We start from the raw sequence: 23,080 nt of genomic DNA on the forward strand, positions 1-23,080 counted from the left end.
ATTTTATTGCTTCATCCAAGAGTGTTTAATGAGCTGAGTCTGCAGTATTTTTCATAATTTTTTTCTGACATGGGAAATTGGAGAAAAATTGATTTAAAAGTGAAAAAATGTGCCGCCTTCTGATGTCATCTGGCGGCATTTCCCATTTAAATACATGTATTTTAGCAAAATCGGTTATTTTGTCATATCTCCTCTAATAATCGCTCAATTTATGAATCAAGGGTATCCTTGTGTTCAGTTTACTCAGTAGATTCCACTTAACCACGAAATTCATCAAATTTCAGACCCTTGCAAATTTTCCATTAACCTACTGCATTGAACAGTGTATGCTTTTACTTACTCTCATGCACCAATAGCATTAAGTTTCAGTACCAAGCTTACAAATGACCTGTCTCTGCAAAATTCTCCTTTTAAAAAACTACCTCTTTTTTTCAGGACTATGGGAGACAGCAGTTGAGGTTGAAGAATCTTCGGCGAGAAATTTGTGCTCAGTATCCAAAGGTACTTTTCATCAATTTTGATCATAATTATGACAAATAACAGCCAATTCATGACTTAAGCTGAAATTATTCGCAGCAGTTTATCTAATTTTACAGAGGACTAGATTGATGCCACCTAGGGTCCGGTAGATTTGGTTTTTTGGCCTCAAATCAAATTTAATTTATTTTTTAGTCACAATATTTGTACCTATTTTAATTAGAACAACTCTTTGTTATTCAACTCAAAGCAAAAGGATTAGACAGAAAATGAGTATCTACCGATGAAGTCTAAAAAAATCCAAATCAGTATAGATATTGCGGCAAGGCCCTAGCTTAGTATTCCAATGCATCTGCTTGAGCTGAACATCCTCCTCTCTCAATCTTGCATTGATAGACAAATTTTTTAATCTAATGAAATGTTTTTAGGCCTGCGTGGACCTGCCGTGAACCCAGCAACATTCGTCTATCCTATTTCTTACAGTTCGAGCCACACTTTTAGTGTTTGTTTTTTCTTGTATATTTTTTTAGTCTGCTACGCTTTGCATCTTTTCCTTTTTTCTTTTTTTTCTAGAATAACTTACCAAATGGCTGTTAAATTGGTGCTAGCAGCTGTTTTTCCAACTGTGATCGAATCTTCAATTCTGTCTCCTGTTTTGAGCATTCCTACCGGCCAAGCTAGTGTGATTCTTCCGATCAACATACAACTCTCCAGGTTTTTCCTACTTAAAATTTTATCTATTGAAGGTGTTGTCACCTCTAATATGTCTCTGTATTTTAATGATCAAATATTGTCCTCTCCCCTTTCTATTAAGTTTTGGTGACATATGTGCCCTGTGGCCTGTTTATCAAAAAGATTCTGTCATATTTTCTAGACTTTGATAGCAGTAAGTGAGAGTTTCTGTTTCACAGTTACTTTGTTTTGCCGGTGGGACTCAGGATTTTGCAGCTGAGCAGATATTGAAGGATATATGCAAACTTTGAAAAAAGTTTTCCTCCATCTGCGGAAAGGATCAAATATTCATGGCTTGATGATCTGTTTCTGTGCCTTAAATTCAATTTTTTTATGAAAGCTCCGATAAGAATGTATCATGGGAGAGGTATGAAGGGTCACCCTCTCACAGGAGTGTGAAAGCTCCTCTTGTAATTTTTTTTCTAATCGTAGTATCAGAGCAGGAATGCGAAAGTAATTTTGAAATTATTTTGCAGATTCACCACTGATGCAAAAGCAAAGTGTGTCTGTGTGACAGACTCTAAAAAAGCAGCACTAAAAACTGCAACCTTGAAGCGAACAGTAAATACAATTGACTCAAGTTGAGGATGATTACTCTCGTATGTACACTCAAGAATATTCCTTACCTGACTTAACTGTAGCTACTACTTACTATTTTGATCTGTTTTATCCTCGACTGTCAGTTACCTCACTCGCTCACTGGTCTAATTCTCTACTTATCTAAGAATTGAGTCATCTTTGCGGGAGTGTCAAAACCACTTCAAAGATTATTGAGCTAAATGGAGTCACAGGTGGTTTTTCACTCCCCTGCTTCCTTCAAGTTTGTCTATCTCCTTGATTAACCTCTGTAACCCATCTTCTAAAAAGGCTATTTATGATGGGATCCAATTGCAGATACAGTGAGACTTCGATTTATCGGATTTCACGGGACCGGAAGCTGAATCCGTTAAATCGCAGAATCCGTTAATTCGAAATAGAGGATTTTGGCAAAAATTGACGAATCGAAGAATCAAGTTTTTTTCCGGAAAAATTCTAAAATTCTCTATTTTCGCGCGAAGGTCACATACGTCAAAGCCCGCGTCAAGGCTCTCGGCTGTGCAACCACTGCGTTGTTGCCGTCGGAGTCCTATATGATTACCACCGCGCCGTGGCTGCATCTTATGCACTCTCAACGCTCACTCAGCTCTGCGAGCAGGAAGATTGCAGGAAAAAGGACCGGTAGGACTGTTTTGCAAGGTTGCCACAATATTTTGTTTTGTTAAAAACATTTTTCGATAGAGTGTTCTTGTATGTGCTTTTTACATGATTCTTCATCAGAACAATGGAACAATGAGCAGACCAACAATCAATTCATGTTTCCTAGTATACCCATCACAGATACTCATGATTTGCAGTGGAATCAGTCCATAGATAATGGCAGGAGCCTAACTTATAGGTATGATGAAAATAACCTTTCATTGGATGTTCGACAACTAATTCTCGTTCAACTACAATTCTTAGAAGAAGAAAAATTAGGCTCAAATGGACAGGTTTTAGTTCATAATGACTTATTTACCATCCAAATACAAAGAGAGGGTCCCTTCATTACCCCTATTGTTCTGAGGAGCATTTTGTTAATTCCCTAGAGCTTCCCTCATCCAAAAACTCAACTTCTTCACAAAAACTACCCCAGTTTATTCTTGAAATATGAAAGCAAAAAGCCCCCATCTGCAATCTCATGAAACCATACCATGCAAAATGAAGAATCTTAGTGCAATGGTCCTTCTATGCTCAGTGTATGTTAGTAGTGTGATTTTTCCATCCTGCTAATGATCTACAAACAGGGAGGATGCTGGTCAATTTTTTTTTGCCACGTATTAATAAAAAGTGTCCTCTGAAGAGAATATCTGAACTTGCTAGTGAGGGCAAAGCTAAAGTAAACACGTACATCAGTTTCTTCAACAATGGTTTGATTGTAGGTGTCATTTAGCGTTAGCTGTTGTTGGAAACTATGGCGTTTGTATAGTCTGATAGCGAGTCTATAATTGCAAGCTGCTCTAAGAAGTGACGCATCTATTGAAAAGGAGGGTAGAAACTTGTCAAGGGCAGAACATGACTGTCTTTGACTGTTTAAAGCTCAGGAGATGGTAAAGAAATTCCTTATGGTCATTTATTATAATTCAGTTACCAAATCATTAATTCAGCCTACTCCATCCTCCTTTTATATGGAAGAAAGAATCCCTCACTACAGTGGAAAATGTCTTCACATGGTATAAGCCACTCTAACATGTTTTACGCTAATTTTTATCTCAGGTAAGTTTAAGTAGAGTTTTCAAGATTTTAAGTCGATCAAATTTTCGCTTGAGCAAGAGGAGAAGTTTGGGTCTATCTCTCTCCAAAATATTTTCTTCCTAAATAATGTAATTGTTTCAATCACACTGCTGTCTGTTTCCTTACTTTTCCCTCTCAACAGTGCAATGGACCAGTATGCAAGGTACGAATTTAATGATTTCAGTACATGTTTCATCACCGAAATGTTGTGTAGATACACAATTTGCGCCACAAAAATTACTGAAATCAGCTCCTAACTGATTGTGAGATATCAATGTTTTTAGTTTTCATTGGCTACGGGAAATTTGAATTCCCTGCTCACAAGAAAAACAATGGTCTACTTAAATCAAATCGCTCATTGCAATGGTTTTAGAAGGCTCCTTAATCAAGCAATATTCCTACTCTGCCTTGTTGATAAGTTAGACTTAGGTTGATTCGAGATAAATAAAAAGAGAATTAATTATGATACTAAAAATTACTACTTTTAATCTTTGATAATAAAAACGTGACACCGGTCATACGCTTACTTATTCAACTTATACCAAATTACAGAGTAGGGATTTAGAACATTCGAACAACAAAATCCATCATTCATCAAACGTTGGATGCGCTAGCATGCTCAAAATGAATTTACTGGCCAACACTTGTATCATTCAAAGTTGTGACTTTGAATCTACGTGTCAAGAAACGTTAAATATCGCAGGCAAGCGTTAGTTTCAGTAATTTTTATTGCGCGAATCATGTTCTGCATGAATTTTTGGTTATGAACCATACATCAGAATGCTTAAAGTCGCACTGATCTATCGGTGTAATCACATAGCTACAAATTTTCTTGATTTTAAATAAGTTTTTATTCCTCTGCATTAGGAAATATTTCTAAATTGTGATTCAAATTTTGTTATGTTTTTGTTGTTGAGTATTTTGTAATGTCTAACTGATTTGTTATTTTATTTCACAAGTTATGCTATTTGTTCAGTGATTATATTAGACTGAGCTTATAAAGAAAAACCAAGAGCATTGCAATATTCTCTAGATTTAGCAATTTTTCTAGTGTGCAAGAAGTAGGTTCAAACAGTTATTCCCTGATCAATGATAATGTGTTGATTCAATGATTAAATAAGTCACATTTTACAATTAGGAACTACAATTTCTGGCTCATCAAATCACATCAATTCACACCAAACTTTGCAATACTCTTGGTTCTCTTTTGCCCAACTCGGTTCAATTTATGTTTTTTGTAAATTTGTACATAAAATTTTCTAATTGTTAAATTTATTTTTAAGTCCACATTTTTTTGGGTTTTATAAATTGATCCTGTATATATTTTTGATCAATACTCCATCAGTAATCATTATTAAAAGATAGCATTGCATTGCCTCTCAAAATGTACATTGCAGAGCAAACATAGACGATGAATTTTTCAGTTAATTTGAATACTTCATTATAGCCTAGCTTAGGAGAAAAAGTGAAAACAAACAATAAATTCAGAAGGACTCATGAACTTGATTCCCTCGCTTCATGAATGAATTGGTAGATTCACTCGTGCAATACGTTTTATAGGACCTAGCAACATACTGTGTGTTCAGAAATTCAAAAAACATGAACTTTACCTACAAATTTGAGGAAATTCATGCACCCTTCCATCTCTATAATTTTGAGCATTTATTGTTGACAGGCAATTGAAGACAAATTTACCAGGAAACCCCTCCCCCCCCTCCCCCCAGGAAAAGGGGATCCACCTGCTTTTTTTATGGCTGGTAATATTTGTCATTTGTGTAGATGTTAATCTTCCTAGGTTCAACAAAAAACAACCAAGAGGCTCCTTTTCTCTTCGTGAAATGTTTTCGTCTAGATCAACATCGTCTGAATGTAAGAAGAAAAAAATTCCACAGCACAGTAACATATGAATACTGCTTCTTATTATTGAAACGATCTCTTTAATGATCATCAGGCTCTTAACAACAAATAATGTCAACATTAGTGAAAAGCTAAACTGATATCCAGAAGAATTTATGCTATCAGAAAATAGAGGTAACTTGCCCAAGTACAAAACTTTTGACATGCTCTTTTGCGGGGGAGGGGATTGGGGAACACTTTTCGAAGAACCTAAATTTTGGCGAAAATATTCCATTGTTTAATTATTCACAAGTTTAAATTATTTCTCTTGACATATTCATAACCCTTTTTCATGAGTGAATTAAATTAATTTCCTTTTCAGCAATAAACATTTTTCTGCAGTTCACTTGTGCTTAAAATTTGGAATCTACTTCATCTATAAAAATAATGAGGAAAGGAAAAAGGGAAAAAATGATTAGATAAAGATAGATTAAAAGAAGATCATAAGAGTTTAAAAAAAAAAATTATTTTTGACTCAAATTATAATTTTTGGAACTTCTTGGCTTTGTTTTCCCCGCAAAATGGTGTGGACCCCGCACCATTTCTCCACCTTGTCTGTGAAAATATATAGCATCGATATTTTGAAAAAATGGAAATATTTCTGAAGGTGGATTTTAAGAAGGAAGTATAGAAATTCACTTTTGAGGAGACAATACTTCTCAAGATTTCTCTCTGGAGTGATGGATGAAAAGAAGCTGGGAAAAGGCTGAGGAAGGAAGAAAGTAAGTTCTAAAATAGATGAAGAATGTTTGACTGGTGTTGGCTTTTGACTTACCAATTGAATGTTATTAAGAGTCTGAGTCTCCTGGAGGGGAATGAATTGGAGGGGGAGTGACCCAACTGAGGATAATTGACTTCAAGTCTCAACTAAGTTGACAACCAACCGCCAACCAACTCCTTCTCTAAACAAACAAATCACATGGGCTACCATCATTCCTGTATCTAAACATTTTGTTTAAAATTGGTCGAGGTGAACACAAACTAATAATGATGTGCAATACCCATCAGTCTCATGAAGAATTTAGGTTTTACTTTTGGTCAGTGCATATCTGAATTTAGAGATGATTTTAAGTTAATATGGATCAGTTTCATTTCATCTATGCGTGCTTGTTATCAGTGTTTATTTTGGAAATATTATTGAGTTTTTTCCTGTACACTTTCATACTGCAAATCGATGCCAAGTGCTTTAAAGTTTATGAAACCCTCGTTCTCGAGGAAGAAACTAAAGTTTTTGACCGTGTCAAACGGAGTGATACTATTTCTGACAACTCAGTGACGCAGCATGTTGAATTTTATAACCCAAATTTGAAATCAGAGTTGGAAGAAAAAGAGAAAACTAGCTACTCTAGTAACTCAACAACAGATAATCCATGGCGATGGCTCAACACATATTCTCGAATTCCCGTGAGTTAATTTATCTTAAATTCTTTATTTGCCTTGCTGCTGCGTACTTTATTATGGTTGTTGATTTTATTTATTTTGCGAAGTAAGTTATGAGGGGAACTTTCAGTTCATCATCTTTAAGGAGAAACATTACTAGTGCCGTGCAATGTTACCAAACTTTCCCCAGCATTTCATTAATTTTTTGGCAGAGTAGCCTAGACCAATTGTTAAAAAGTTTCATCATATTTTCTTTATAATGCTGTAAATTTTAATGAGATCAAAGACATTTGTTCAATTATTCTTTTTTAAAAAGATAAAATGTCAGTGAAATAGTGGAAAAATTCCTTGGAGCTTATCTTATTTTTCTTCTGGAAGTAGATAAATGTATTGCCTTTTTAATTTGCACTCTGCAAACAGTAAATAAGTGTGAAGCATCGGTTTTTTTACAGCTGTGTTCATATTAGATTTCACGAACATGAAGAACCGTTGAGTTGTTATCTGTCTTTTACAACAATGCATGATGTAATGAGAACCTTCTGATGTAAGCATGCAAGAGTCCTTAAAGCTAATACAAATAAGTGCTAAGCGCAACCAATTTTTTTCCTTCTACATCAATGTTGAAAGTGGAAAAACTTGAACCTTTGTTTTCTATATTGCATACATTGTTCTATTACTCTAGAGGGGAAATTCCTCTATTTTTCTCTTGATTGAATAAAATAAGAGCAAGAACTTTACAAAAGTATATTGTACATGTTTTGTTAATTTCATCATTGATACGTTACATTACTAAGTTTATAATTTGAAAGGCACTCTAAATGTATCTGAATCTAGAAGTTTAAATGTGATGAAAAAAAGGGTCTTACACTTCCATGACACTACTCACAAATGACCCAAAAGTTTTCTTGTTTTGATTCTAAGTGCTTGATACTTACAGTTCATGATCATGTAATCTGTCATTCCCTTCCTACTTTTGACATCCAATTGCTCAGACCTCACTCTAATTGACATACTCTGTTTTTACTTAACTTTCCTAGGTTTCTTAATTAGTTTTTCGTTTTGTAAGTAAACTCTTCAACTTTAACAGTGTATTATTCTATCTTAAACTCATTTGCAAAGTTCCTATCCTATTGCATTCCCTCATTTCATCAAATATTATTTTTTATTGACTTGCCAATCATAAATTGCCATTGGTCAGCAAACTGTGCAGAATGATGAACCCAAGTCCTAATCAAAACATTGATGACAGCAAATTCATCTTAAGATTCTTACCTGCTGATTGCCAAAAATCATGGGAATAGCTGAGGTCTTTGAATAAATGTTGTTTAAAAAAGGTTAAAAAGGTTAAAATCATAAATTGCCATTGGTCAGCAAACTGTGCAGAATGATGAACCCAAGTCCTAATCAAAACATTTGATGACAGCAAATTCATCTTAAGATTCTTACCTGCTGATTGCCAAAAATATCATGGGAACAGCCGAGGTCTTTGAATAAATGTGTGTTAAAAAAGGTTAAAAGGTTAAGGATTTAGAGAGCTTACAGTACCTAATGATTTATTTACAATTTGTTTACAATAGATAGTTTTTGTATGCCAAATTATACCAATTTATTTTCCTCGTACCCTTTTTACCAGAAGGTGTGAAATAATTGATTTATTATTCTATAAAAAATCATCTAATAAATAATTTATTAGATGGCTAAAGTGCGAAACCATGTATCTCCATTTGCGACATAGCAGTCTTACTTCATTTTTTCTTCGAAAAAGTATTCAACGTAATCTCTGGAAAACTTCCTTAATTTTCCTTCCCTGACAGCAGAATATTCCATTTTAATTTCAAGCCACTAAGTTGGCTCGCTTCTCCTCGAAAAATCAAACTTGGATTTGAAATTTTAAAACACCGCAATGAAGATGCGTGGTGTTGTACTTCAGTCATCGATATTTTCTACCGCTGTCAGCCAGTAAATTCCTTATCTTTCAATACATGTTCTACCACCAGACAGAGTAAGAATGAAATTACCTCGCTTTTCCCCATCAAGACTTCTCTCAAAAGTTATTGAAAGTATCACTTTCTGAAATCAATCTTCAAGTGAGATATCAATATTTATAGTTCACATTGCCATCAACCAATTCAAATTTGCTGTGCAGGGAAAATGAAAACAAGACCACACGCTCAGTAAATACCCAGAGTTTGATTTTACAAAAATCCAAACTCCTCTTGGAACATGGTAATTATAAACTTTCCAATGAAGATTTATGACTGAGAAGAAATGAATAATGACAGAAGGGCTTTGGTAGCCGCTGTAATGACAAAAACCTTACCAAAAACCTCATTACAAAATTAAATCATAGGTACCCAAGCTTTCCAGTTTGATGTTTTTTTTTATTGCAAAGCTTTTTATTTCGTAATCACATCAGCTGGCACAATGCTCTTGTTATTATTGACTACAATGGTGCCGATAAACATGAAAATGAATTATTCGCCAATTATACTGGAAGTAGGGGAGTGCCCAATTTGACTCGAGTAATCTTTGGTTTTTTCACAAGCGAAGAGTTAGATTCAGCAAGCATGGAAAAGACAGTATAATCACTTATGAATTGAATTTAGAAGTTTAAAATTGAGCCACACAGTTCCTCATTAACTTTTGATCTGAAATATGTACAGTGTCGCTCAGTGTGTAACCCTGTCAAGAAGTTTGTTAATTAAATTTGTGAAATTAAATGTATGAAGGGAAAAAGAAAAAGAAAGAAAAGCATGAGCAAACGGATTCCTTATCCTTTCCATTTGGTTTGTGGTAACAAACATCAAATTAAGTCAGTGGCATAAATACTCTATTGTTTTCATGGAATGAACGAACCTCCTCTGCTTAGGGAGCTGCTCTCTGTCACAAAGTTCATTCCCCTTTTGTTTAAAAATATCTCATTTCCATATGAACGATGATGAGTGAGCGTACACTCATTCATGAATCAAGAACTAATTTGATCCCTTGTGAACTGTCTCAAATTCATTGAGGAGTGTAATCGAGCCTTTTACTCAATCAGTTGTTCTGGGTTGTAGGCCAAGACAGGTCATCAACAGTAATTATCTTCAATTAATTGTGTGAGCCTAATCTTTCTGAACTTTTTTACGAATCATCGAAGGAGCCCCTCATTCAATTTATTTTGTGAGTACATTATCTACCAAGGCAGTCACACCCATAAAAAAATTTCAACCATGTGTCACCATACAAATTATTTCCAAAATCACAATTAGAAGGAGTAGGTATCATTGCTATTCTTTAAAGGCTTTTTTAGTTTTTAATCTGTATTTTCTCCTAGTGTCTTCTTTTCAAAACGGCAGCTTGGACTTCAAACCGGGGGGGGGGGGGGGGGGGTCCCAAAGAACAATAAATTCTACCAACAAAGCTCTAAAATTTGTATCCGTTATCATAAAATCAATTAATGAGTAGCGTTATCAGCAAACGAATATTGGAGAGTTTTTGCCTTGAACTTAAATAAATATAACATCGTGTTGTATATTGTGAAGATCTCTCGTCCTCTTGAATTCAGATTGAACCTTGCTCAATGCTACTTTCCCAAGGAAATTATACTGTCTTTGAGGAAAGGATACCGAATGCTGCTTATTGTGATGCTCCCTTTTTAAATCTCAGTTTGTTTTTAACAAGATATAAAAATGTTTTGGCTTTGATTTCCATGCAGAATAGTTTAGGATAGACAAAAGTAACGGTCTAATGCTAGTAGCTTTATTCTTTGAGCATTTGGAGGCTCAACCTCAGTTTTTCCTACTGAAATCAAATAATAATCAAGCAAAAGAAGAAAATACTGTGAAAGATCGAAGAATTGAGTGTAGAGTTTTTGAGTTAGAAATTCTCATTACAACAACAATTTTGATAAAGTCATCTGAGACATCTATACCTACTTAGTTACAAAATGTTGATAATATTATTAACTAAACTCAAATCTAAGATAACAAGAAGCTACAAAAACCTTTTGCATTATGTGAGGGGACAAGTTATGATTTTAGTAGCGTTTTCACCAATAGTCCTTAACACTAGAAGGTATGTATTTTTTTCAAAAAAGTTTAACACCCTGATCAAAGCTGAGTAAAAAAAAAATCAAGCAACTCCAAAACTTGGAAGGTGCTTATCCTAGGCAAACTTATGCACCAATAAGTTTTTCTTTGTCCAACTTTTTCCTTATTTTATCAGAATTTAAATTTAATAATTTAAACGGGGGACAAATTTTCTAAGTAGTTTGAAAAAGCATCTAAAATAAGCTTCAAAATCTCAATCGAAGGGTCAAGAGGTGGGGAGACTTAATCGCTTCGGATCGTTGCAAAGTTTTACCTGATAATCTATTTATGTATTCATTAATGGGTGTGTAATTTGTAAAGAAAAGTACAAAGAATTTTTGTGAAATTGCAAAGAAAATTTGCAACTTTACTCGAGTAAAGGAGCAAATTGTCTGGTAAAACTTTTCAATGAAAATATACCTAGTCTGGCTCTCATCATTTGAACTAAAATAATTTAGGAGAGTTTTAACTCGTAATCCCTCTACTGAAACTAAATATAATCTTTTTTTAAAATTCTTAGGTTGTTGCTCTAGAACAGTATTGCAGAGATACACAAAACTACTGCCCTCCGGGACCACCTGGACCTCAAGGGCCGCAGGGACTTCCTGGTCAGCGAGGTAACGAAGGCCCAAAGGGTGATAAAGGCGATCATGGGCTTCAAGGAGAACCAGGTATCAGAGGTCCCCCTGGATCACCTGGAGAGCCGGGTCCTCGTGGACCTAAAGGAGAGATGGGAAGTCCAGGTTAGTTTTTTAATCAGCTACCTAATTTTATGATTAACTCAAGTCTTTGTGTGCTTATCAAATGATTCTGAATGCCCTAAATTTATGATTCAAAATAATAAATAAATAAATTCACGACCTACAATCGTAAAGAGAAATTTTAATAAAAAGAGGACACTTCCACATTTCCTTGTTTTACATCTAACAGTGGAAGGTCTGATCTGCAATGCATCAAAACTTTCACCTTATCAACTGAGTCCTTTTCCATAGGGTTTTTATTGATTTCAATCTTTAGGTATTCACCCCAGAATTTTTTAAAAATTCCCCGGTTTGCTGAATTTCATGGTCTGAGGTTAGTGTATGTGGATCAAAATATCAATTTAACAGTCTGATTGAGCTAGAGAACATATAAGATAAGTTGGCAGTCTCTGTTCGCAGAGAGTTGTGCTGCTGCTGTCCAGTAGCAAACGAGCATTCACTAAAGTAACAGTGGTACTGTGCACAGATCGGTCTACTATTAAAGTAATAAATCTGTGCTACTCGTACTTTAAATTTTATTTCATCTGAAGGTGTTGCTGGACTTGATGGAAGGGATGGTGTACCTGGAGAACCAGGATTAGATGGTATCCCTGGTAGAAATGGTCTGGATGGGATACCTGGCCGTGATGGGCTAGCTGGTAAAGATGGAAATCCTGGATTCAACGGGACAGATGGTAAGATCGTCTCATATAATCAAGAATTTATCCTGTTATTGGCCCAGTAGCATTGGGTGTGAAGTTCGGACTTTAAAAAAATATGAAAAAACTGTTGAAACATAGGTACCTATGAATGGAGAAACCCTTTTTGGATTTCTGATGTAAAATATGTGTCAAATTCATGTAAAAAGAATCATGGAGAAAAAGACTATCATTAAAATCGTGTTTTTTGAAGATTATTCATACTAAACAATGAGTAAGTATGATGAAAGAAAAAAAACACTAAATTATGCCTTGAATACTTCAAACGACTGGAGCAGAACAAAGTTGGGCTCTTACTATTCCAATGAGAAAAAAAGCCCAGAAAAACCAAAAACTGGAATCATAGATTTACAAAAAAAAATGTAATCGGTACGTTTCGGTGGAAAACTTGAAAAAAAAAAGACATCTTTCAGTCCAAGCAGGTGCATTAGGAATAGGTACTCCCCCAAAGTCCTACTGTCAGACCAACACTAGGATCTATTCAGCAGCAGGATCATTTCAATGAGTCAGGATGAACTTATTCAGTGTGGAACAGTATAAATGATTCTCAAAAACTTAGAATTTCTGTCATAGAAGAAAAGCATTTATTTCCTTTTTGCTTTCAGACATTTTTTGATGCATCACTCAATTTGCACTTTTTCTTTTTTCCCTCTCTCATGTCATCATCGCATCTTATGGCATTGAGTCTTATAATCTTCGATCATGTCTTCAATCATGTTTGCTCTTGCTTCAGCCTCTTATTCCCACTTGAAATTAAATTGGCTCAAATTTTCTCTAGAATTTTTGTCTTGAAATGATTCTCTTGAAAATTTTAAAGTTGTTTTTGATGTTAGAGCTCTTTTTCTATTGTTTTGTCTCTATAATTTTCCAGGCATACCTGGAGATATTGGACCACCAGGACCAATTGGGCCTCCAGGACCGAGAGGTACGTTTTTACAAATAAATGATACTCTCTCAATAATATAATAACCATAAATTTTATGCAAATGCAATTATATCCACAATGATATCTTTAATCTACGAATATTCAATATCAGTCATTAAATCATCTCTCTCATAATTTGAATAATCAAAGAAATGTAATCTACTGTATAAAATATTATGTGATGGGGCAGGTGCCCTTTTCTTAAAATTTATTTCCTAAAAAAGTTAAAGAAAAATAAGATTGAAGATTTCGTCCAATCTAGATTTTTTTTCTCATTAAATCAAATTTTAGCTGAGAAAATCACTTTCTCAGTCGCTAAAAATCCATTCTCATATTTAACAGAAAAATATTGGGACATTAGTTTTTAAGATTGGGATGCCAGTTTGACAAATAGGGAGGCCAAGAAATCTCTGAATCCCTGTTAGTGAGTAAGAAACATATTTTCTTTAAAATTGAGCAATTATTAATACTATTTTAGCAATAAACTTTATTGTAGCTTGTATTTTCCAGGAATAACGGGTCCACGAGGGAAACCAGGAAGACCGGGTACTAATGGTATTCCTGGAACTCCAGGTGTCAACGCCTGGCTGTCACCAGTCAATGGAAGCAATGAGCTACTGATTCCTCCTGCCATAGTCGGTAAGAATGTCAACATGTCTCTCAAAGAATGGAGAATTGTAAAATAATTTAAAATGTAGAAAAAATATATAACTCAGTCACATTGATGATCTCTCGAAAAACTAACAATAGTAAGTCTAATTAGTCGACTATTAAACAAGGTACAAATTTAAGGATGCAACTTACCTCTCTAAAATTCCATAGAAAAACCAATTCTTGCAACGAAAATAACTGAATTTAACTCTTGACACTAATGTTTTCATGTCGCTCTGGTTATAACAAATTTGAATTTTCCCCCACAAGAAAAACCAGAGTCATTAGACTGTATACATAAATTAAGTATGGCACTACAAAATTTTTTGCAAGCTTCTCAATCAATTCGAATTCCCTCCCTGCCCAATGTTGCTCAAAAAGTAAACAATTGAAGAGCAACAGTTGAGCCGATATGCCAAGTTTGCCTTATTTTCACACCAGAGAGATTGTTTTTGTAATGTCTAGTGTGTGTTTTAAAGAGGAAACACGTGTTTGATGAGTTAATGTCTCCTTTGCCACCAGTCTTTAAAACCGATAAGTGTTGAAATGGGAATACCTCGGCAGATTGTATTTTTCAATAGCCTCTTTCTTTCTATATAAAATATTTGCCTGTGGTTTCATTAATCTTAAACTTTCTTACTGTTTCAAAGTTGTTCAAGTATGTTACTAATGTGGTTTTTTGAAGTATCAAATTGTATTTTTCAGGTTCTAGTCCACTCTTGTTTTCTGGTCCTATCATTGTTCATGAGCGGGATAACGTAAGTCTTCTGTGTGCTGCTACTGGCACACCAAGGCCAACTATTCAGTGGCGCAGATTAGATAAATCAACCGTTGATCTCGGACGATGGAAAGGTAATTTTCGTATGTTAAAATTTTGGAATTTTGTACGCACCAAATCTCAGGTTTTCTTTCATTGAAAGCTCACGAGGAACTGCGAAAAAAGAACCTCTAAATCAGATGTGCCAATCTTTCAAGTACAAGTGGGACAAGAGTAGTTTATGCATTTAAATAGGCTTTGTATCATGTGTCAAATTGTATACTTTCAGGCTTTTTACAATCATGGATATCGGTAGATCTGAAGCTTAAGGTTGAATTTTTTCCTCTCTCTTCCTCCTTCCACACTTTCTCTAGCAGAAGCCTCACAAGTTTTGGTTCAATAGTTGTTTTCAGGCAAGACGGTCACAGCAGTGAAAGTCAGAGTTCATTGAAAGTCTCTCTAAGTAATCAAAGTTGAAAAATCTTGTTCCATACAAGCCTAACTTTGCTGTAAAAATGACTTAAATCTACTATGCCCAAATTCATCCAGTACTAAGCAGACACCCTGCATATCATACTGAAAACAAAGTAATGCCTATGAAACTACTTGTTTGTTTTACAGACTCGGCTGTCAATGGTAATGTAATAAAAATTCCAATGATAACTAGGGCAGACATGGGTGTGTACCAATGCATAGCAGACAATGGGATCCCTCCTTCTGCTAATCAAACTTTTACGCTGGAGGTATACTGTGAGTATTAGGAGCTTTCATTCTCTAATTTCATATTCATAGGGTTCAGGAGCCAGCTCATGCATAGAGATGAATATGGGTCATTTAATATGCAGGGAGAGAATATTGTCACGACCCGGAATTCAGCAAACTACTTTTTGCACAACTCATTTTATTATAAAATTACAGATCCCCATCCAAATTTGTTTTTCTCCTCTAAGGCAAACTAACCATTAATTTACCTCGAAATGTTCTATGATTTTTCTTCTCTCATTTAAATATATTCTCAGAAAATCTTTTAGTCGGTTCTCTTTTCAGAAAATGAAACAATCAGAGATTTTGAAACATTGCAAAAGGAATGCGCGTTTTTCAATATTATCCATAAATATTATGCTGTCCATCATGAACTATGTATATTTGGACCGAGTTTATCAGAAAGGAACTAACCCACATTTTCGAAAAAATTGAGTTAAAAATGTTCTTGAGTTCCACTAGTAGTTTATTTTCTCCTGTCAAAATCTGAAAGTCGAAGAAAAGAAACTAGTTTGTGAAAAGTGAGGTTCAAGTTTATTTTCTGCATTGAGCCTTATGCATGGATAAAACTTCCAACCTCTTTTTCTCAGTTTCAACTTAATGTGGATTGGTTCCTTTCTGATGAACTCTGTCCATTTATTGGTTGAATGTGCTATTATCAAACTTTCAAATTTACTGAGAGCAGATAATGTTTTCTGTCACTGTCTGATATTTTTTTTCGAAAGATTAACTGAAATGTTAATTTATTTTTTTCAGTCCAGCCTATGATAAAGATAACAAAACCCTTAGGTGTCATGAACGGTTCCTCTTTAATATTGGAGTGCGAAGTTCAGGCATACCCAGAACCCGTTCGATATTGGGAAAAGGGTGACGGGAAGTTGATCAGTGAAAGCAGTGGCAAATACCGGTTTCTCATTCTAGAAATCAACAAATATACTGTAAGATGATTTTCACTTTATACAAAACTCTAATTAACCAAGATCTCTTTTTTTTAAAACCTTTTTCTCTCCTTTTTTCCTTTTTTTGTTACTCATGATTCCCAATCAGAGTGGACATTTAGTTAATCAATCTTATCAATTTAAATTAAATTACATCAAGAATTCTATTTTAAAGTTGTAAACGTTTAGAATGGTATCTCAAATACTGACTACCAAAAATTAATTTTCAAACTTGTTAAGCTAAATAAAGCACCATGATAAATAAGAGATCTAAGTACCAAAAAAGACGGCCTTTATAGGTATGATCTTTTTTGGTGCCGAGATCATAAGAGTACCTAATCCCAAACTGACGGTTATATGATCCGAAATAATATAAAAATTAATTGAAAATGGTTGTATTTTACAGGCTTTACTAGTAACAACGATGTCAAAGGTACTTAGTTTTGACATTTCTCTGGAGCTTTTGCCGCCTCCTGAAATGAAGATTTTTCAGTCTCTCAATTGCAGAAAATGTTAATCATATAGCCGAGAAATCAAGAAGTTTACCTAATCAATCAAAGCATTTTTATTGTTCTTCATTTAATTTTTTTGATTCGTTAATTTTATTTTTGCAGTCACTGATGCAATTAAACATCACAAAATTCAACGCAACAGATGCGGGTTTCTACAATTGTGTCGCTAAAAATGAAGTTGGAATACAAAGTGGATCACTCTCAGCATTTGGTACTTTCTGGTTTATCTAGTTTTCCTTTTTCTTCTCATCTTTTCTTCGCAAAATGGAATAGATTTATCTTTTTCTACTTATTTTAAAAACTAATGGACCACTAGACAAGATACGAATTTCAGCATTCTGATACATTTGTCTTAACCAAAATTTCCTGTAGAACACGATGCGCACAACGAAAATTACTGATATCAACTTTTTACGAAGATAATTAATCATTCTTGATGCGTAAATTCAAACCACCCGCTCATGAAAACTCAATGCTCTACGTGATTCACATCACGCGCTAAACGTTATCATGACAGTATCTGCGATTTAAAAATCTGGCAACCTCAATTTTGACGCTTTAGCTCAGCTATAGAAAATTGCTTATAATTTAAACAACACATGGTGGAAAATGAGCATTGCTCGATTGAGAAGCTTGCTGAAACCGTTGTAGTGCACGATTTGACTCGCGTAGAGCTTTGAGTTTCTTGTGAGCGGGCAGTTCAAATTCCTCGTGACCAATGTGAAATAAAAAAGTAAATATCTTTGTTAGGTGGTAGAATCAGTAATATTCGTTGCGCTAATCGTGTTATACGTAAAATTTTGGTTAAGAAACATGTATCAGATCGCTTAAATTCGTACCTTGTCTAATGGTCCATTGTCCGCTGGTAGTTCTCAAAAGTATTTATCTGAAACCTAATCTGACCATTGAATCTGATCTGAAACCTAAATTTTAAACTTGTGCCGTCAAGTCGACAATATGAGGAATGACTTATTCAAAAAGAACCTAGAACCTAGTTATCACCTATTAAACTACATGATACTAAAGGTGTTGAGCAGGTCTTTTCGTCTTTAAATAGAAACAAAATTATGCAATCTCTACTACATTACATTTTATTCCCTCACAAGAAATGTTGTTACTTAATCTTTTGCAGCTTCTCCTCATTTTCTCCCCTTTCAAAATTATTCCTACTAGCTAAACATAGGGGCAGTGACACAGTTTTTTGACTTCAGAGAATGTAATCTGCTTATTGCCTTTCAGAAATTGATCCAAGACTTCCTACATCCAGCGGGGGAAAAGTTTATGGAGAACTAGCCCCTCAGAAGGTTGGTTTGGAGGACTTCTGTCCGCAGGTTGAGCCATGCCCGCAGTGTCCGGACGTGAAGGAATCCAAATGCAAAGAGAGCATCTACTCAATCTACAATCTTCTCGGACACAAAGAATTAGAAATCTGGAATCTAGGCAACAACACCTATCCAAAACTCACCAACAGATCACTAGGTTGGTATTATGCTCGGCCTATTCTCTAATTTAGGATTTTTTTACTGTCAGTTTTTTTTTGTGCGTTTTTGTACTCATATTCTTGGCAAGTTAACGAGTAATGATATTTTATACTTAACGCAAAGGAAGTAAAATTATCTGGTTCTAATCAAAAGGGAACAGAGTGACTTTGACTTGAAACAAAAAAAATGGGTTTCAAAAGTCCCCCCCCCCCATGAGGCTCAATATTTAGAAAAAAAAGCTCAGTTTCACTTTTTGTAAACTAAATAAATTTTGCGGACGTTACCCACTGTTTTATAGGAGTAAATTTGCTTTTTGACAATTATCTTAAAACTATCCTTAACTAAATTTTTTTGACGATGTAACTTGGTTCCCTTTCGTAAAATGGTGCCCAAATCATTAAGCCCAATTCAGAAATTTTTTTATTCGTGTAAGCTGCATCTTGTTTCTTTTTCAGACTGTCAGGTTTATGCGGTGGGGAAACCAGTGTTTCATCGATTTACGAATTCAGATTTTGGAAGCTGGATGAGGGACCTGAATCCAAAGAACGAAATGAGTTCTGAAAAATACTGGGTCACCAAAGAGAATGATCATAATTATTTGTACGAATTTTCCAACAAAACTTACTACACTAAAGATAAAACAACTAAAAAGTACCGTTTACTGAATCCATTCATGGTAAGTGACAAGTTTCAGTTCCCCCTTTCTCGTTTCGTTGTTTGTCTTCAAAATTTATTTGATTATTTGTCAAAGTGTAACGTTACATCTTGAATTATGAATATGAAACAGTCAAATCCCTATAGATAATGGAGAGCGAAAGTTCATCTAAACAAGATATCGTGACATTCAATATTGATTTTGAATGATTTAGATTTCTTGTGGTCACCAGGCATTTTTACGGAGTTACCCTGGGGCGGAAAAAGTAACTAGAAATAAGAGCCCATCAGTGCTAGGATCCGCCCATTTTACTTGTTTTTCTACTGTGTGAAGGAGACAAAGGAGTCTAGAATTATCCTTAACAATACCAGCTTTTCGGTATTTTTCCTTGCGTTCCCGCCTGTATGTCCACTCCTGGAGTTATTTGTAGCGACTGACAGTGCAAGTAAACTTTATGTTGAAATCCTGGCAAGAAAAAATGAAGGAATATTATTTTATGTGCCAAGTGTGTGTGCTCATTATTCTAAATAAGCTTTGAGGCATGTGTATTAACAAAGACCGAAATAATTCTCTTTCACTTTGTCTGACTTCCCAGATGAATCAAGGATTCATGCAGTGTAACTTTTTTTTATCTTTTCAGGGGCACGAGCATATAATTCACAATGGATCATTCTATTACCATGAAAGAAACAATCCTCGGGTTATCAGGTTGGACTTAACAACAGAAACTTTCATCGCTGCAAAATTACCATTCTTAGTCATTAACCAATCAAATTACTTGTATCAGCGGAAAGATCTGTTTTTGGACTTCTCAGTCGATGAAAATGGTCTGTGGGTGGTTTATGGGCTGCCTGGCCCTAACAACACGGCTGTCCTGAAAATGGATCCATATTCCTTGGATATAGAGTATGCCTGGAATATCAGTCTTAAGCATCAAAAAGTAGGAGATACTTTCATCGTTTGTGGTGTATTATATGCTGTGGATAGCGCCTCTGACAGGAATACTAATATTAGGTGAGTAATATATTCTTTCTGTTTTCATGATAATGATGCTTTTTTTTTTAATTTAAATACTTTCCCACTTGCAAGAGTGTTTCCCAGAAATTTTGGCAGAAAAAATGTCAAACTAAACTGAAATTGAACAGTTTGAAGTTTGTATGTAGTCGGAAGAACACAATTTTCAGGGAAAGTAATTTCAAGTTCTAATTTGTCTTATTTTGGAACTTCAAATTGTCGGATCGTCATTTTCCGGCCAAACTATCACAAGCGCTGTTTGTGCTTAGGCACTATGTTGCCAAACTACTCTAACCCTTCCAATTTTTCACAGAAAATCTAATTAACAGAATCACTCGAAAACTGCACCTAATATTTATCTTGACTTAAAATTAATCCCAGAAATTTTCATGAAAGTATGTGCATAAGGTTTAAAAAAATTAATACATTATTGATATATCTGGCAACATGTCTTCTTAGAGCGAATTGCGCTTGTGATACTTCGGCAGGAAGGTGATGAGATGAGAATATTGCTTCAGCTCACTGTTGCGACAACAATTAAATAAACTGATTTTGTGTTCAGTTTACTTTGATTTCAAGCTCAATTCTTTAATGAGAGAATTCCATCTCAGAAATATTAAGACCTTGAAAAATATTGAAGATACATAAGATAGCAAGAACAGGCTCAAAATATTAAAGTCACGATTATTTTGTTCTAAAAATCAGGCTCGTAAATTTCATACCTTGTCAGGGTTTTTAGTGGTGTGAAAAACATGGAAAGTCAGGGAATTCTACATCGACTCAAAAAAGTTAGGGGATTTTGTGAGTAGCGCATCAGCTCAGCAACTTCAACAGATGCCATTCGAGAGAGTTTAAACCACTCACAAAATCCTTTTTTCGTGATTTGAATCTTTAGGAGTGGAAATTTTGTCCTACGTGTATTGAAAGTCAGCGAGATTAAAAGAAACAAAAATCTAAGTGGAAGTTTTGTTCAGAAGTCAGGGAACTCGGAAATTTTGGAGCCAGAGAAAAGCAAAAAAGTCCGGGAAAAGTTAAGAAATTGGAAAAATGAAGAACTCTGCTTGTGCCATCCTCTTTGATTCAGTCACTACACCTCTGGATCTACACATTTTGCAGCATCCAATTATTATAATTTCATAATTCCTATTGAAGTTTTGATTCCTTTGATTTTCAGGTTTTCATTAGACTTATACAAGAGCACTTTACTAGAAGTCAGTTTGCCTTTTACAAATCCATTTAGAAATACAACAATGATAAGTTATAATCACAAAAGTAAAGTAAGTACCCTTTTTTCCTTTCTGCTGGAGCTTCGATTTAGCTTAGCTTAAGCTTTCATTAACTTGATATTCCAGTGAAATTCGAAGTTGAGGACTTCTTTGGTAAAAGGGTGTACAACAATAATGGTAATTTTGAGAAAAACGTATTGTACATAACTATTGAAAATCGTTTCCTTTCTGAAATAGTTAAACTTCCTCCAACCCTAAAATTATTTTGGCCTACGAAATATTTTTAAAGATGTGTGCTTAATTGTAGATGTCTAGCACGAACGGTTACAAAAACATGTTACATACATATGCTTTTTTACTGGTGAACCATTTTCGAGTGCCTAGATAATTTTATTTCCTCATTATTTATGTTATTGTTCTTCAACACGGATGGTAAGTAAGGAGGGTAAGGTGTTTAGCCAGAAAATAAAAGAAACCTAAACCATCGTTTTTGAACTGTGAATGCAAGGGTATGACAAGTGTGTAGTTGTCAAAAATGCGATACAATGGGGTAATGCGATGCCTCTTGCTGCAAAATCAGTATTGCTCCCTTATTCTATGTGCAGCAGGATTAGAAGCCTCTTATGTACTTTTGCCGAAGAAGAACTCAATTTTTCTTTTGCCTTTTTTCAGGAGCTGTATACTTGGGATAAAGGTAATCAGCTGACATATCCAATTCGGTATCATGAAATAGGCTACAACATTTCGAAGGAAGAGAAAGAACCTGAATCCAACCTTGTGAACAGAACAGATGTCGAAATTAACACAGAGTAAGAAATTAGTCCCAGTCCCAGTAGAAAAAGCAAAAGCAAAGTAAGTCATGTGATAAAACTTCCATTTTAGTTAATTTACTGTCGTATCTCGTTATAACGTTTTTGAAGGGTAAATGAGAGTAGAGTGTTGTCTCCGGGAAAACATTATTTTGAGAGACGCTACAGTGAGAAATGACTTGCCGGGCTTAAAAATATGAACGTCATTTCCGAAAAAACGTTATTTCGAGGTATGTTATTACGAGATACGGCTGTAGTTCATGTAAAAAATGAAAGCCATTATGAGAGCTGTGTGACTTGCTGATAAAGTGTTGACTTAGAATTCGTGACTTGTACATTTCTCTAATTAAATTTTTATGTTTTTAAAATTATTTTTTTTTTTTACACCCACCTGCCAAAAGTGAGTATGCACCTTATTTCCAGTGTTTATTTTCAGCTGAAGTAATTGAAGACCTTCCTGCAAAAAGGGGCTTAAACCTGCTGAATTTTCTTATAGGTTCTCCGTAGTCCCTAAAGTTTTTAAACCCGGTGAACACTATTTCAAGTCTCGGCAAAAGTGGATACTTAATTTTTTTTTTAAGTTTAAAAATTAGATCCATTTTGTAAAATGAAATGAGAAAATCTCATATTTATGCTGTAGTTACTGTGTATCAAAGCTGTCAGTCGCAGAGTAAAACAAACTACAGTGTCTGTTATTTCTAAATCTGAGTTTTTGACTTCTCAAAATAACAATTTTTGACTTTTATTTTATTAGTTCAAGCTGAGTTCTGCAATTTGTAATTGACACTTGATGTTACTGACTTATTCTGGTCAGCTAACAAAGGCTAAGTAGCCTCAAAAGTTCAAGGAATTTGGGAAAGCTTTTCTTGAAATTTGAAATGAATTGTCAGATACATTATTGCATATTCTTTTAATTTTGTAAAAAAAATTCCTTAAAAAAGGACACATTCATATTAAACTAGGTAAAAAGGATTGGTATAACAATAGTAAAATACAGATTTGTGAGTGAATATTTGTTAAAACTTA

At 34.7% G+C, this 23,080-nt stretch overlaps 1 protein-coding gene across 2 annotated transcripts; it reads left to right on the plus strand.

Moving 5' to 3' along the window:
• Positions 1-416: 416 nt before the first annotated feature.
• On the plus strand, positions 417-22,422 carry LOC140225196 (uncharacterized). 2 transcript variants are annotated; one of them, XM_072303093.1, is made up of 15 exons: positions 417-501; positions 1,051-1,191; positions 11,386-11,608; positions 12,157-12,300; positions 13,196-13,249; positions 13,760-13,888; positions 14,606-14,752; positions 15,279-15,407; positions 16,176-16,357; positions 16,972-17,080; positions 18,109-18,348; positions 18,806-19,026; positions 19,646-20,019; positions 21,194-21,296; positions 21,918-22,422. In XM_072303093.1, exons 3-15 carry the CDS (start codon positions 11,596-11,598, stop codon positions 22,056-22,058), a joined length of 1,986 nt encoding a protein of 661 aa, XP_072159194.1. In that variant the 5' UTR covers positions 417-501; positions 1,051-1,191; positions 11,386-11,595; the 3' UTR covers positions 22,059-22,422. The 2 variants fall into 2 exon arrangements, with proteins under 2 accessions (XP_072159194.1, XP_072159193.1); XM_072303092.1 differs by lacking the exons at positions 417-501; positions 1,051-1,191 and adding an exon at positions 5,328-6,819.
• Positions 22,423-23,080: the final 658 nt, after the last annotated feature.

Source organism: Bemisia tabaci, chromosome 8 (genome assembly GCF_918797505.1).
Source record: "Bemisia tabaci chromosome 8, PGI_BMITA_v3".
Lineage (NCBI taxonomy): Eukaryota > Metazoa > Arthropoda > Insecta > Hemiptera > Aleyrodidae > Bemisia > Bemisia tabaci.

Coding starts and splice junctions, on each gene's coding strand:
- LOC140225196 (XM_072303092.1), top strand. CDS start 6,493: ATGGATCAGTTTCATTTCATCTATGCGTGCTTGTTATCAGTGTTTATT. Junction 13,889..14,605: donor GATTCCTCCTGCCATAGTCG/GTAAGAATGTCA, acceptor TGTATTTTTCAG/GTTCTAGTCCACTCTTGTTT. Junction 14,753..15,278: donor TGATCTCGGACGATGGAAAG/GTAATTTTCGTA, acceptor TTTGTTTTACAG/ACTCGGCTGTCAATGGTAAT.